This window comes from Onychomys torridus, chromosome 6 (genome assembly GCF_903995425.1).
Source record: "Onychomys torridus chromosome 6, mOncTor1.1, whole genome shotgun sequence".
In the NCBI taxonomy this organism is placed as follows: Eukaryota; Metazoa; Chordata; class Mammalia; order Rodentia; family Cricetidae; genus Onychomys; species Onychomys torridus.
This window is the reverse complement of record NC_050448.1, coordinates 41,197,928-41,210,331: the sequence shown is the minus strand read 5'-3', so window position 1 is coordinate 41,210,331 and position 12,404 is coordinate 41,197,928. Positions and strand designations below refer to the sequence as shown.

Genomic DNA, 12,404 nt, shown 5'->3' with positions numbered 1-12,404 from the left:
GGGAAAGATTTGTCCCAACCACTGGCAGGCCAGGACACAGGAAATCATCCCACTACAAACTCAGAAATGTAGTCAGTTAAAAAAATGATACTGTATATTTATAATCTAAAAATCATTCTGGTTTCACTAAGCACTTTATACCAAATTCCTATTTGAGCTAAGCCAATTAAACTTGCCAATGTTTACTCAATTACTGAAAATAAGCTAGTTACTCACACTTAGCTGCTGTTCCTCAGGAGCCAATCACCTTGTTTTTTAAACAGTCTCTCATTGGCTTGAAGCTTATGGGTAGGCTAGGCTCACTAGCCATCAAGATGCAGGGATTGATTCTACTTCAGCATCACCAATGCTGGCACTGAAGTATACACCACCATCCCAGCTCTTTTAAAGTAGGATCTAACTCAGGTCCTCATATTTGTTACCAACTGACTTGTCTCCTGGGCCCCTCAAATTTCTTTATTAAGGTTGGAGTCATGATTGGCAGCTACTCCTGCCCAGGTCCTCCCCCTCAATGCCCCAGAAACCACAAGTCATTGGATCCCCAGCATCAACTGCATCAGGAGCTGAGTTGTCATCAGGGCCTCCTAACTGAACTACTTGATTGGTTCCGACATTCCTCTCACAAAACAAATTCCTCTCCTTTATTTACTGTTCTCTCCACATCCCCCAGTGTGCTTCTGAGTTTGAGCCCAAATTTATTCATTTTCTTCTCCCAAATAAGTGTGAGACGTGCTTCTTATGTATACATTAGTAATTAGAAAAGGATATGAGGTTAGCTAACACATGGAAGCTAGAAACACAGAAGTAGAAAGGATGTAAGGGTATAAAAGGGAAATCCTATAATGTCATTTAACAAAAAGGAATAATTTCAAAAAGGGTCCTATTTATTAAAGTAGTGAGGAGCAGAGCAGGAATAGCAATGAGCAGTTGAAAAGCTGGGTTATGAGTGAAGCTAAAGCAGCTGCGAGTCTAACAACTTTGCTAACAGGGAAGTGTTTTTGTATTGCTTTCTACAATAAAAAAACAAGCCAGGCAGCGGTGGCACACACCTTTAATCCCAGCACTTGGGAGGCAGAGGCAGGTGGATCTCTGTGAGTTCAAAGCCAGCCTGGTCTACAGAGTGAGATCCAGGAAAAGGCACAAAGCTACACAGAGAAACCCTGTCTCGAAAAAAAAAAAAAAAAAAAAAAAAAAAAAAACCAAAAACACAAACACAAACACAAACAAAAAGAGAGAGCTTAAGAGCTTAGCTGTTAGCAGCATTTGCTGCTCTTGCTGAAGAGCTAGGTTCAGTTCCCAGCACCCATGCAGTGGTTCACAACCCTGTGTAACTCCAGTTCCAGGAAACCCAAAGCCCTCTTCTGATGCCATATGCATCAGTCATGTATGTGGCACACATGCATACATATAGATTTATGAGTGTTTTAACACTCACATACATAAAACTTTAAAAATAAATATTTTAAAATAATTTTTAAAGAAGTTAACATTATATTTTTAAATGAATAATTAGAAACTAATGACACACAATAGGAAACTAGTTAAAGGAACTAGATTTCCACTTACTTAAAGAAATAATATATGGGCTTTTAGAAGTTCTATAGAAGAAATTTTGATAATAGTAAAAGCCATTTAGGAGAGTGTTAAATGAAAACCATGCATTATACAACTGCAAGTTCATAGACACTGTTAAAGGAAAAATTACAGCTGATAAAGTGACTTCTACATTACTGAATTTATGCTTAAAAGAAAACATCCATCTCTATATATATTTTTAAAATCTTTTAAAGATTTCTTTTACTTTTAAGAATGTGTATTTGTAGGGGCATATATACATGAGTGCAGGTGCTCATGGAGTCAAAAGAGAGTTTCCAATTTCCTGAAGCAAGAATTATAGGCAGTTGTCGGAGGCACTAAACGTGGGTACTAGAAACAAACAGTCTACTGCAAGAGCAATATGTGTTCTTAAACCATTGAACCATCTCCCCAACCCCTCAATATACACATTTTTTAAAGAAGTTATGGACCAAATTTTCAACAGTGATTAGATGAGGAGAGATTTCAATTAATTTCAATTTCCTTTTGTCTACTAGTAATTCTTGACTTTCCTATAATAAATATGTCTTCACACTGGAATGAAAAGATCATTTTCAAAGGCAAAAACTAAAATATGTTTTAATATCTTCCATCCAAAAAGGAGAAATACAACAAGTCACACATCCAAACAGAAGTGTTTAAGGATGCCAATAGTAACAGTACTTCCTTGGAAAAGGGAAGCCAGAGAAAGAAGGCGTGGCCATTAGCAGCTGGAAGACATGAAGACAGTAAGACAAAGGGAGGCAACAAGAAAGATTTGAATCAGGTCCAAACCAAGCAAGGCTGATGAGGCTGTGTTGAAAGTGAGTGATGACAGACAGAGCCGTGAGTAGCACAGATAAGGAGAATGACCAGGCTGGAGTCAGCATACCTGAGAATGATGCCATGACACATAGCAAAGGCCTGAGTCAGGAGCGGCCGGGGAAGACGGGGTGAGATGCCTTTCTTAACAGAAGAGAGAATACCTGCTTGTAGAGGTTGTGCCAGCCTCTCCGCTGCTATTTTATTTGTTCTTCTAGTAAAGTGGCGGTTGGGTAGGAATGGCGAAATGCAAATAATGAGTTATTTAGAACAACGCAGACTGAAGTTACTTTTCTGGGTTTGCAATAGATTTAACTTGAGCAAAATGTATTTCAGAAAAAAAATGGGTGATAAAACTTGATGCTTTCTATTTGGTGTATAAAGCATACAATGGTTTCCTTAGAAGTGAAGTAGCTCATTGTACAGAGACCTGAGGAACAGACACCAAATTCTGAATTCTGTCTCCCTTCTTCCACTTGCCTATGTACCAAACTTTACTGACATACTTTACACCTGTATTGGATTTACTCTTGCTTTTCTGCCTCTGTGGACTGTTTGACCTGTGATGTCCTATAAACAGAACTCTCCTAGTCTTTCCTGATCTCTTTGATTTCTATGTCACTCATGCTCACATTTTTTTTATAAATTCTGAAAACATAATTTAGGCTTCCCACATTCATTATCTTCTAAATGATTCTCCAAGTCCCCAGAGTACAGCTGGTTTCAGGAACATTTTATCTGTTCCATCCACTAAAGTGCAGCAGAACACAAGCATACCTTGTCATGAGTAAATACTCCTAACATTTTCCAGACAGTACAACCTTGTAGTGAATGTAGTGACTTTATTACTTAAACGTGTGTGTGCGCACATGCGCGCACACACACACACACACACACACACACACACACACACACACTACCTTTCCACATCCTACTTTTACTTCAGAAAAATCAGTAATGTGAATATTGGCACACTCAGCCCATAACAAACCAGCTCCAAACAGAATAATTTAGTTTTCTATTTCTCTGCATTTTTCACAGGATGGATACATAAAGTCCAACATGACTAGAAGTTAGATAAAGAAAACATTTTTCTTGGTCATAGACATTGAACTCAGAGTCTCATTCATGTTTAGCAAGTTTTCCACCACTGAGCTACGCCTCCTACCCTGAAGTAAAACTTCAAGTGTTTTATTACGTGTGTGTGTGTGTGTGTGTGTGTGTGTGTGTGTGTGTGTGTACTTATAGGTGCCTGTGTCATGGGGCATGTGTAGAGGTCATTTCTCTCCTCCCACTATGTAGGTTCCAGAGATCAAATCTGTGTTGTCAGGCAAGTGCCTTTGCCCACTGAACCATCTCTCTAGCACAAGAAAACCCTTTGGATGTGATTGTGAACAATATTCAAATGGTATACACACAATATATAAAGAGGTATAGTAAAATACTCCTAACATTTGCAGACTAAATAAATCAATAAAATTCTCAAACTGAAATTGGAAAATCACCTAAGTAAATATTAAACATATATGTGTGAATTCTAAATAAAAAGCGATTCAGAACTTTTTTTTTTTCTCAAAGCATGAACAATCCTTCACAAAGGATGGCAGCTATATTCCGAATATGGCAGAGGATACCTATACATAGGTAACTTAGAATCTCCGGTAAAAAATATGCCAGGGTTGGTATCACTTCAACAGATGCAGGAAAGAGCTTTGATAAAGTCCAGCATCCCTTTATGATCAAATTCCTAAAGAAACTAGCAATAGAAAGAACCCAACCAACATAATGAAGCCTGTATACAATGAAACTACACCCAACATTGTAGTAAATGGGAAAAACCAATGCATTTTTTTTTTCATTAAACTCAGGAATAAGTTTTTTTTTTTTTCACTAAACTCTCTCTATTTGCATTCAATATAGTCCTCTAAACCTGAGCTTAAGCAACGACACAAGAAATAAAAAAGGACACCAACAGGAAAGGGGAAAGTCAAATTACTCTTTACAATTTGATCCTTCACATAAGAGACCCTAGTGACTCCATCAGAAAACTCGGAGAAGTGATAAACAGCTTCAAAAAGTAGCAGGATACAAAATCGACACAGAAAATGAGTGGATTTTTTATAAGTAGGTAATAAAGATTTTGAGAAATTAATCAGGAATATAATCCCTTTCATTATAGCTTCAAAAGTATGTATGACCAAACTAACCAAAAGGTCAAAGACCTCACAATGAAACATTTTAAACACTTAAGGAGGAGGAAATTGAAACTTTTCTTTGCTTCAAAATGAAGACATTTTACACTCCTGGGTCAATAGAATAAATGAAAAGAAAACGACTACCAAAAACAATACACAGAGTCAATGCAATTCTCATCAAAAGTCCACTGTCATTCTTCACAGAAATAAGAGTAATAGTAAAACTCTCCTAAAATTCATATGGAAGCACAAAAGGCCCCCCATAGGCAAGCAATCCTGAGTAAACAGAATAATGCTGGCAGCATCACAAAAGCTGGTTTCAAGTTATACTACAAAGTCATGGTAACCAAGCAGTATGGCACGGACACAAGAAAAACCTACATGGAATGAAGTGAAGCGGAGTGGCATGGAGGAGCGGAGCAGAATGGAACGTTGCAGAAATAAACCCACACACCAACAGCCACCTGACTTTTGAGTGCTGCGGAAACATGCAAAAGAAGGAAGCTTGATCTCACTCAGTCTCTCGTCCTGTAGAACTCAAATCACTCAAAATGGATCAAAGACTGAGGTCAACTGAAACTATTAGTGGCATGGACACAGACTTGGAAAAGAACTCCAATAACCTGGAAATAATTATAAAAATTGACAAATGGAATTTCATAAAGTCAAAAAGCTTCTATCCATCAAAGGAGACAACTCAATGAAGGGACAGACCATAAGATGGGAGAAAATCTCTCTTCCCTATCCGTCGGAGAGACTGCTGTCTAAGGTGTATGAAGAACTCTCTCTATTTGTCAGAGAGACTGCTGTCTATCGTGTATAAAGAACTCTCTCTGTACATTGGATAGACTGCTGCCTAAAGTGTTTGAAGAACTCTATATATACATCGGATAGACTACTGTCTAAAGTGTATAAAGAACTCTCTCTATACATTGGATAGACTACTGTCTAAAGTGTATAAAGAACTCTCTCTCACATACACACACACACACCAAACCAAAAAAAAAAAAAAAAAAAAAAAAAACAAAAAAAAAAAAACTCAAAAATCTAATTATCAAAATAAAACCCAACAACCTAATCAATAAATGAGCTAAGGCAATGAACAGACAGTTCCCAAAAGATGCAAAGCAGAGAGTTGATAAACATATGAAAGCACATTCCACATCTGCAGCCACCAAGGAATATACCCTGAAATGACCACGAAAACACAAGTGCCGTGAGAGTTCAGAGAAGAGGGAACACAGGTAACAGGCATGTTAGTTAGACCGCTGCTACGGAAACCAGTATGGAGGACCCACATACAGCTGAAAATATGACCCAGCTTAATCAACTCCAGATATGCCCAAAGAACTCTTGAGTCAGTATACCAGAGATACTGTCACATTTGTGTTTCTCGTGACACTATTCCTAACAGAGAAGTAATGGGATCAGCCTATGTGTTCATCAACACATAGATGAATACATAAGGAAAATGTATATATAAATAAATGTAAAAAGGTTAGACATACACAATGGAGTTTTACTCAGCCATGAAGAAAAACGAAATCACATCATTTACTAGAAAACAGATGCAACTTGAGATTTTGTATCAAGGAAAGTCAGTTAGACTCATAAAGACAAATATCATGTTTATTCATTAGTGAATCCTAGATTTTCTAGAGAGACACATAAAGCCATTTCTATATACACAATATATACATATATGGTATAACAGAAGGAAGGCTGGGAGAAACGAGGAGACTAACACAAGTGAGATAAAAGGGAGTTATGGAGGAAATAAAGTCAAAGTACATGACATACTGAAAAGAAAGCATCTTTAGAACTCCAACTCCACACGTAATGAGCGCAGGCCAGTAAAAAGGATATGTCAAAGTAAATACATGAATACTACAGGATAATGAAGCAATTACGGCAATGTCAATCATTTCATTTGTGGACCTCAAATGTCTGTAAGACACATAATTCAGAAAAGGGCAACGTTATGTTATAAACTAATTATTCATGTGAGTATATATAACCTATTTTTCTTAAATATGTATGTAGATTTTAAAAAGTGTTACCAAACTTAGAACAACTTAGCTGTGGGAAAGAAAACTGGGATTAGAAAAGATTAAAAGAGACTTTAGTTTTATTTGAACACTTGGATTGTTTTTTGCATAGGGGCCATGTTACATATTGCCTATGTAAGTTAAAATTAATTTTCAAAAGTTCTAAAAGAATACTTCAACATAATTACCGTGAGATGATAAGACTGTCTAGAGGTCCTACAATCCATCATGGACATGTGCACTGGCACTCAAGATGACTATATAATGATGAGGGGTAAAAGATCGAAACGTAAAGGATGACTATTTCCTATATTTTAAACATAGATGACAGGCAAGAGTTCAGAAGGCTCTAGGACTGGCTTACCTACTTTCAATCCCTGGGACCTGAGAAAACCAACTCCCAAGGTTGTATTCTGACCTTCACTGTGTACTACAGTGTACATGGGCATGGGCCCATGAGTGTGGACACTAGATAAATGAGTGTAATAGAAAATTATGCTCAGAAGATAGAGTAGACAGCATTAATTGCCATCTAAGGAAAAAGAAATAACTTTATGAGATTGCTATCTTACAAAACCATTAATAAAAACTTATTGGACCACAGAAGCTACTATTTTAAGCAACAAGTGTGGGCAAGTGCTCAAATTTAAAGTCCAAGAGGAAAGTTTTCTTTGGTTTTTAAATGTACTAAGCATTTCTCCAAAAGGGAATGATATTCATGGTTTTTACAATGGTTGACTTCTAGGTTTTAAGCAGAAACAGTATCTTCTGCAATACATACAGTCTAAATCCTAAAAGAATAAGTCCTATCAGATGAAACTGCTAAAACTCAAAAGATATGCTTTATCTTTAACCTAACAAAATTATTCTTGTGAATGTCCTGGTTTCTCTTTCTCATTCCTGCAAGTTCCAAAAAGCCTCCCAAAGGTGAATCACACATGTAGAAGCAGAGAATATAAGGTCCTAATTATGGATTCCCCATCACACCATTAGTCACTAACCCAGCCAAAGCACTCTGATGAAAATATAAAAAATTAAAAAATTAAAAAAAAAAAAATCAGTGACTGGAGAGCCTGAATTCTGTAAGCACTCGGGGGAAAAAAAATCTAAACTGATGGATGATGACTGATAAAGCCGCATGCCAGCAAGCCCAGAAGAGTCCATGAGAGGGTGACTATATTAGGTGTGGAAAGTATGCCGGCATGTTCCAGCTTCTGCCCCTGGAGCCTGAACACCCTTCTCAAAGGTACCTGGCATTTCAAGGTAACAGAAATTACACAAACACACCCCACTGCAATGGGGTCAGGGCACGGCTGGCAAGTATTACTTTGGTGCTGTCACTGAATGTAACTGAATAAACACCAGTTTCACAAATCAGTTCTTAAATGTCCCCAGAGTGTGCCTGGAGTAAGAGTTAATGATGAAACGCAAAAGTCCGTGCAGAACAGAGGGACACTCCTGTGTTCCTAGTAATGGTAAAACTTTGGAGGAAACCGGAGCTCACTTTCCAGCCAGAGCTCGACAGGCAGTGCACCCAGCACTCAGCGTAACAAGTACCCAGTGTTCTACCCCTGACTAACACAATCGTATTTTCCTCTAAACCCACAGCTCTTCTCGGAGACCCAAGAACTGCAGGCTCGGGTTCATGCCTCGATTGTGGTGAGGCACTGAGCTATTCACCTGTGTGCAGCAGGTTCCCTGATTCCAGGCACAGTTCCAGATAACCATCTCTTGAAGTCAAAACAACTTCACAAGCTCAAAACCCGAACTCCCTTCCACTTCTAAACCACTAAATTCTGGATACTGAACTCCGCTAAAACCCTGAAGGGAGGAACTGACATGTCGACAGCCAAGTGAGTGAGGTCTGAGCCTGTCCCATCCTAAGAGATGAATGAATATGGCTACTTTCAAGATGACAACAGAACATGCCACTTGCACATGGGGAACTTGGGGGCTGAGACACCACTGACAAATGCATATACCAGTTCACTTGAAGTCTGTGCAGTCTAAATGCTCATTCCAGTGAGGGATTGATTAACAACGTCTCTCTTACACAGATCTACCTTTCCTTTATCCCTAAATGATCAGAACACCACAGCTAAATCTGTCTCATCCCTATAAATGAGGACCACCTGCCACCTGTGCAGTTGAGCATTTTCCTACCTGGCACCATCCAACGCAATCAAAGGAGTTATATGAATAAAAACACTACAGATAAATTACACTACAGAATGAAGGCTTAAAGAGCTTATATAACAGCCATAAATTACTTCAAATTGCTACACATCAAAAGAGACTTTGGCATACTGCATGCTTCGTACAGTCAACAGATAAGAAAATTGCATCATACTAGAAGGCAGGCAGGTGTTCGCAACAAAGATAAGAGACTTTTCCAAACTAAACATTCAACAGTGGCCAAGGTGCATGTGCACCCACACAGAGCCCTCTTAAGTAAAAAGTTAAATGTATGCCAAATTGAGACCTGCCGAGTGTTAGAAAACTGCTTGTCTTACTATCTTTCAGGAATCAAGGCCACACTCAAGTAAGAGTTGGGATACATGCAAGGATGTTAGGTGGGGGCTACTCTGTTAACCCATTAAAAGTTAAGCATGGCAAGATGATACCAAAACCAGTCTCTAAGACCTGCCTCCAACGTTGCCATTGCTCTCTAAGAAAGCATCAGGTCATTAGGGCAGACAGATAAGGAACGACCATGACCACTCATCCTGACAAAGGTTACTTATGCAGCCTCCTCTACCTATGGTCCTGACTGAAATTTCTACATTTATTAACAGATAGGTTCAAGTAACTGCCTTTTAGTGTTATAGTCCAGAGCTAGTTTCATCTTTGTGCTAGACAGAATTCCCACTTCCAGTGATCCCAGCACTCAGAAGACAAGATAAGATAAACTGAGGACAGCCTGGGCTAAACAGAGAGAGTGTATCCTAACAAGTATTTTAGAAAAAGGAAAAACATATGAAAAAAGCAAAGACCCTTAGGATAGTGATTCTCGGGGGGAGAAAAGAAGAGAATGCAGGAGAGCAGGGGTGTTGAACTGAATTGCCTCAAAAACAGAAGCTGAAAAATGTGGGTTAAAATATTAATATTTGTTGTTTATAGCTGGTGGGTACATGAAGATCAACTATCTTTATGAATGTCTGCTTGGGGTTTTTTTGTTAACTTTCCTATATGTTAACAGCACTTCATAATATGATAAAGAAAAATGTGAATGAAAGGAAATATAAAAGATACCAAGAAAATGCAGATTCATACCTACACACAGATTTGGGTGGCAAAGTCCAATCACGTGGCAGCCAAACAATTCAATAAATACATGTGAGCTTCCTGGGAATACTCAAATCTAGGATGCCACACTCTAAAGTTAAAGGTATAGACAGCAGCATCTTTTCTCCTGGCCAAGTAAAAATACAAGCTGTACTGAAGGATACACAGGTTCATGCTCCCTGATTTAAGCTAAGAAGGGTAAGAAGTGGTTGTTCAATTGACAAAGGCCTTCCTACCACAACCCTCACAACTCTCTGTCACCCATTCTCAGAAGAATCACTGATTCACACTGACTGCCCTGGTGCTATCAACATTGTAATTCTGGGCAGAATTTCATAGGTACCACTGCTAGGAAGTGCCAGAAAGGAACAAGGTGAGGAGTAGCAGACAGTCAGGTGCGGTGGTGCACACCTTTAATCCTAACACTGAAGAGGCAGAGGCAGGTGGATCTCTGTGAGTGCCACGGTAGCCTGGTCTACATAGAGAATTCCAGGTAAGTCAGAGTTACATAGGAAGACGGTCTGAAAGAAGGAGATGGGGAGAAAGGACTTGATTCCAGACTTTGAAATTGCATAGAGGTTAGACAAGGAGAGACAGAGTTTGAACCAGGAGTTGCCCCCCTACATTTAGCATAGCATTTTTATGATCCTAGATGTACAGCACTAACACAGGCAACTGCTTGCTCTGCTGGTGGCTTCCCAAAGGCCACGAGAATCATGACTGAACAGCACTCAGCATGGCTTAAGAGGGAGCTGCCTCTGTTCCGGTAAAGCCTAAGATACTCCGAGCTTCATGGACCTGTTTTTGATGCAGTGTCTTTACCACCCATGTCTAGCCATGGAAACTCCTTTCAACTTGACAATGCATCAGGCAGTCAGACATGGTATGGTCAAACTCCATCAAGAACATGAAGCAATACATGGCATTTTAAGCCAGGGAGGAAACTGACTATGGCTAAAAACCAAGTATGTTTGATCCAGAAAGAAGAAATTACAGATGACTGCAAAGGTATTAGAACCACATATACAGAAGATGCATAGAGAAGGGATTCTCAGTAACTAACTTCAAGAAAATATCAATATGATTATATCAAATAAAATGTCCAAGAAACAACTGTAATTAACTCCCCATTGTACATAAACACACAAATATACATATATACCCATACAACACATTGATATACATATATATAGCCAATTATGAAAACACCTGGGATATATTATCACTACATGCACACTGTATTAAAAAGTAAAAGGAAGACACTGAATGAGAATTTATTGAGTCCACTCTACATCAGTCTGAAGGTATGTCATGTCATTTTATCAGACCTGCTTTTCCTGATCAGAAGTGCCAAGGTCTATGTTCTTATTAACGTCTGCAGAGTTTCCAGAAACTTTTTACCATCTGAAGAGTCTTTTTTCTTAGAATTACAGGATCATTGGTAGAGAAAAATAAAGGCCACATTCATGCACGATTTCCACAAATTGGCCTTTTCCGCCCACAGATAGAAAAGAAGAATGTAAACACTTACCGCAGAGAGCTGGCTCCATGTGGATCTCAGTGGCTTATGGTGAATCACAATTTTTTCCTCTGGCTTCTGTTCTTTGGGCTCCGATTCTTCATCAGAGTCGATATCAAGGGCCTTTTCTTTGTAGTTTTGATACAGGACTGCATTTTCTTCAAGAAAACAAGTCAGATATGTTACTGTTTCCAGTAGCTATGCTATTTGCTCTGAACAAAGGTCCGCATCTATACAAAGTTTAGTGCTGGATTAATTAATATCTGGGAAAAAACATATTTTGTCACCAGAGAATATATGACATTCCAACTGAAGCAAAGTTTCTGTGTCTCTATCCACAACTTATGAAAGACGGTCAGTCTCAACCCATTGTCATTCAGGTTAAATTATCCATGCTATGTTTTCCTCACTGTCTATCACTTGTTAACTCATTTATCTATTTGGCAAACATTTACTATACATCCATAATGCTTTATTTTCTAAAAATACAGGAAAAGATACTTGTCATCCCTTCATGAACCAATGAGTTGGTAAAAAGAATGAATTTCATACTCATGCATTTATTCATCCAACTGACATTTAGGAAATGTCTACTAGATGCCAGCAACTGCTAAGCAACTAGGAATATAATGGACAAAAAAGATTAAGAAATTTCAATGCTCATGAAGCTGACATAAAATGAAGGAGAATTGAAATAAACAATTAACCTTCATAAGTATTTTATATATGGCTGTGTTGTCATGGAGAAAAACAAATGATGGAAAGGGGCAGGAATTCTGGGAAGAAAGTAAGTTCATTTTAAGTAGGGTGGTTTAGGAAGGCCTCAGAAGACACAATTGGGCAAGACATAAGAGGTAAGAAGGCAAGCTATTTGTACAGCTAGAGAAATAGGTGTGTGTGTGTGTGTGTGTGTGTGTGTGTGTGTGTGTGTGTGTGTGTATGTTTGTGTGTTACACGGGC

The 12,404-nt window shown here is 38.5% G+C and overlaps 1 protein-coding gene across 1 annotated transcript in view; it reads right to left on the bottom strand.

Moving 5' to 3' along the window:
• Positions 1 to 12,404, bottom strand: part of Arhgef26 (Rho guanine nucleotide exchange factor 26) — a 114,331-nt gene that overhangs the window by 96,535 nt on the left and 5,392 nt on the right. Inside the window, exon 3 of the mRNA XM_036190071.1 lies at positions 11,457 to 11,602. Coding sequence (XP_036045964.1) covers positions 11,457 to 11,602 — 146 coding nt within the window. The remainder of the gene's footprint in view (positions 1 to 11,456; positions 11,603 to 12,404) is intronic.